Source organism: Littorina saxatilis, linkage group LG1 (assembly GCF_037325665.1).
Source record: "Littorina saxatilis isolate snail1 linkage group LG1, US_GU_Lsax_2.0, whole genome shotgun sequence".
NCBI classification, from domain to species: domain Eukaryota; kingdom Metazoa; phylum Mollusca; class Gastropoda; order Littorinimorpha; family Littorinidae; genus Littorina; species Littorina saxatilis.
In genome coordinates, this window is record NC_090245.1 from 5249535 (window position 1) to 5253031 (window position 3497).

The 3497-nt window shown below is 41.4% G+C and overlaps 1 protein-coding gene across 1 annotated transcript; it reads right to left on the minus strand.

The window, feature by feature from the left end:
* Positions 1-482: 482 nt before the first annotated feature.
* On the minus strand, positions 483-3201 carry LOC138980341 (putative uncharacterized protein DDB_G0267716). Its single transcript, XM_070353551.1, has 2 exons — positions 3169-3201; positions 483-1271 (listed from the first exon to the last, which is right to left on the minus strand). The coding sequence occupies exons 1-2, from the start codon at positions 3199-3201 to the stop codon at positions 483-485; spliced, it is 822 nt and encodes a 273-aa protein (XP_070209652.1).
* Between the last annotated feature and the right edge of the window lie 296 nt (positions 3202-3497).

Genomic DNA, 3497 nt, shown 5'->3' on the forward strand with positions numbered 1-3497 from the left:
CAAGTGTTCATACTTGTGTCCGTTATACAAGCGAAGTAGCCAAGTGTTGTTTAAATGTTTGGTATGTGTCCAAGTGGACGGAAACACTTATTCTATGTAAACGTCTAGATATTTTCTTTTATTTACATGATGGTTCACAAGGAATGAAAGATATCATTGTCCCACTTTAAAGTCTGAAATATTACAAAGTTGATATTTGTTGAAAAATATTCACGTTCGGAAAATCACATTTAGTGGAATCGTTCCCGAAAAAACCGCATATATTAACAGCTATTGTGTTTTCAGGGTAGCAATAGGGTCCGATATTTAGACGAGACAAGTATAATGCGCGTGCGTCATCAAGGGGACATAAATATACTGGTTGTGGTTGTGGTTGTGAGGATGGAAGTGTTGCGGTTGAAACAGCAGCAGCCTCAGAGGAAGATTCTGTAGTCTGCATGTTCGCAGGGGTGCTTGACGACTCAGCAGATACTGTTGTGGGTTCAGTAGTGATAACAGTCGTGACAGCAGGCATTGTTACAGCTGTAGTTACATCCATGCTTGTGGTTGTCGCTTCGGACGTTGTTACCGCTGTAGTTACATCCATGCTTGTAGTTGTCGCTTCGGGTGTCGTTACCGCTGTGGTTACATCCATGCTTGTGGTTGTCGCTTCGGACGTTGTTACCGCTGTAGTTACATCCATGCTTGTAGTTGTCGCTACGGGCGTTGTTACCGCTGTAGTTACATCCATGCTTGTAGTTGTCGCTGCGGGCGTTGTTACTGCTGTAGTTACATCCATGCTTGTAGTTGTCGCTACGGGCGTTGTTACCGCTGTAGTAAAACCCATGCTTGTGGTTGTCGCTACGGGCGTTGTTTTCGCTGTGGTTACATCCATGTTTGTGGTTGTCGGTACGGGCGTTGTTACCGCTGTAGTTACATCCATGCTTGTGGTTGCAGCTTCGGGCGTTGTTACCGCTGTAGTTACATCCATGCTTGTAGTTGTCGCTACGGGCGTTGTTACCGCTGTAGTTACATCCATGCTTGTAGTTGTCGCTACGGGCGTCGTTACCGCTGTAGTAAAACCCATGCTTGTGGTTGTCGCTACGGGCGTTGTTTTCGCTGTGGTTACATCCATGTTTGTGGTTGTCGGTACGGGCGTTGTTACCGCTGTAGTTACATCCATGCTTGTGGTTGCAGCTTCTGGCATTGTGTCCGCTGTAGTTACATCCATGCTTGTGGTTGTCGGTACGGGCGTTGTTACAGCGGTGGTCAAAGCCGCGCTGGTAATAGCGCTTTGTGATGGATCAAACAATGGACACGACGAACCTGCGTGAGCAAGAAAACGGCGACCTTATCTATCTATCTATATAATTATAAACAAGTCGCGTAAGGCGAGATTACTACATTAAGTCAAGCTGTTGAATTCACAAAATGAAACTGAACGCACTGCATTTTTACACAATCACCGTAGTCCGCCGCTCGTGCAAAACGCAGTGAAACTGACGAGCCTGTTTAGCGCGGTAGTGGTTTCGCTGTGCTGCATAGCACGCTTTTCTGTACATCTCTTCGTTTTAACTTTCTGAGCGTGTTTTTAATCCAAACATATCATATCTATATGTTTTTGGAATCAGGAACCGACAAGGAATAAGATAAAAGTGTTTTTAAATCGATTTCGGAAATTTAATTTTGATCATAATTTTTATATTCTTAATTTTCAGAGCTTGTTCTATATCCAAATATAACATATTTATATGTTTTTGGAATCAGAAAATGATGAAGAATAAGATAAACGTAAATTTGGATCGTTTTAAACACAAAAAAGTTAATTACAATTTTCTGATTTTTAATGACCAAAGTCATCAATTAATTTTTAAGCTACCAAGCTGAAATGCAATACCAAAGTCCGGCCTTCGTCGAAGATTGCTTGGCCAATTTCAATCAACTTGATAGAAAAATAAGGGTGTGACGTGACTTAATATGTCATGGTTATGACATATCTGTGAGAGAAATTGCTAGCCAATTGCTAGACAAAGACCTCAGTTGCATTCTATTGGTTTAAACACAATTGTATTCAAAATACATGACATGAAACAATTGACAAAAATGCAGCTAGGACACGAACTCAAGCAGATGCTTATTTGACGTGACCATAACAATGCTAAGTTACACAGGTTTTCATGATGGTGGACAACACAATTATTAACCAGAGGAACAAAATGTAGGAGGGGGGTATGGGGAACTTAATCAAAACAGGAGGATTTACAGAGAAAAAAAATAATCAGATAGAAAAAGAAAAGAAAAAAATAAAGAAAAAAAAAACAAGGTGAGACTATGAATGAAGCGCGTGGGACGAGAACATCGACGCTGAGACATGCAATAAGTAAGTTCAGATAGATGTACATTTTCATGGAGAGGGCAGCATAGTTCGTTACGAATGTATGGACGAAAACAACCACACACACACACATTCTATGAAGCGCTCCCGCGCACATGCCGTTGCTAATGGCTCGTATCGGGCGTTTCTTGACCGATATATTTTGTTTTTGTTGGTTGTTTGTTTGTCTCAGCGCCCAACAGTTGGGTAGGCTTACCCGTGTGATTTGTATGTGTTTGTGTTTGTGTGTGAGAAGTATCGGTTAGCAGTGTGTGTGTGTGTGTGTGTGTGTGTGTGTGTGTGTGTGTGTGTGACTGTGTGCGTTTCTGTGTGTGTGCGTGTGTGTATGTGTGTTTGTGTATATATATATATATATATATGTGTGTGTGTGTGTGTGTGTGTGTATGTGCGTGTGAGAGTGTGAGTATGTGTTTGTGTGTGTGTGTGTGCATGTGTGAGTGTGTTGTAAGTGTGGGTGTGTTTGTGAGTGTGTGAGGTGTGTGTGTGTGTGCGCGTGCGTGCGTGTGTGTGTGTGACTGTGTGTGTGTGTGTGTGTGTGTGTGTTTGAAATAATTCCAAAACAAGTCCAATTAACACTGTCTAAAAACGAACCAACGTTTGCCTTGTTCCTTTCAGAGTTATCGCCCTTTCTGAAAACAATATTTAAATGCATGTTTGCCTTCATTAATAAGGGCACAAATGTTATGATCATAGACTGAGAAAACGCAGTCAAATCAAATTTGGCGAATAAAATTATAAAAAGAAAATATGTTCATATTTAAATCTTTGCCGAAAAAAGTCCAGGTCCCGCCCACCTCAGCACGGAAACTGTGGTTAGAATTGTTCATAAGCCTACATTCAAATAAAGCAAGTTTATTTATCTTTTATGAGGTCTAGAAAGCAGTTGTCCAACTCTGATTCCAAACCGTACCGTCTGTTCTCATGACACGTTGAAGGCGGAGATTGACAAGGCAACCATCTCTCGTTCCGTGCCGTTTCTTTAGTCCAACAGTTTACCTGATAACTCTTTGAAGTGTCTCTGGTTAATACAAAACCGCCGACACACTTGCTTAAAGTCACAGTTCTTCTGTTGCAAAGCTATTTGGCTTTCCACCTCAGATTTGTCGAGGCTTTCTAAGAATTT

Bases quoted from the DNA above. Each gene is read 5' to 3' on its own strand.
- LOC138980341 (XM_070353551.1), bottom strand. From the start codon at position 3,201: ATGAACAATTCTAACCACAGTTTCCGTGCTGAG. The intron at 1,272-3,168 runs GTGGGCGGGACC...TCCATCACAAAG, and splicing joins ACCACAGTTTCCGTGCTGAG to CGCTATTACCAGCGCGGCTT.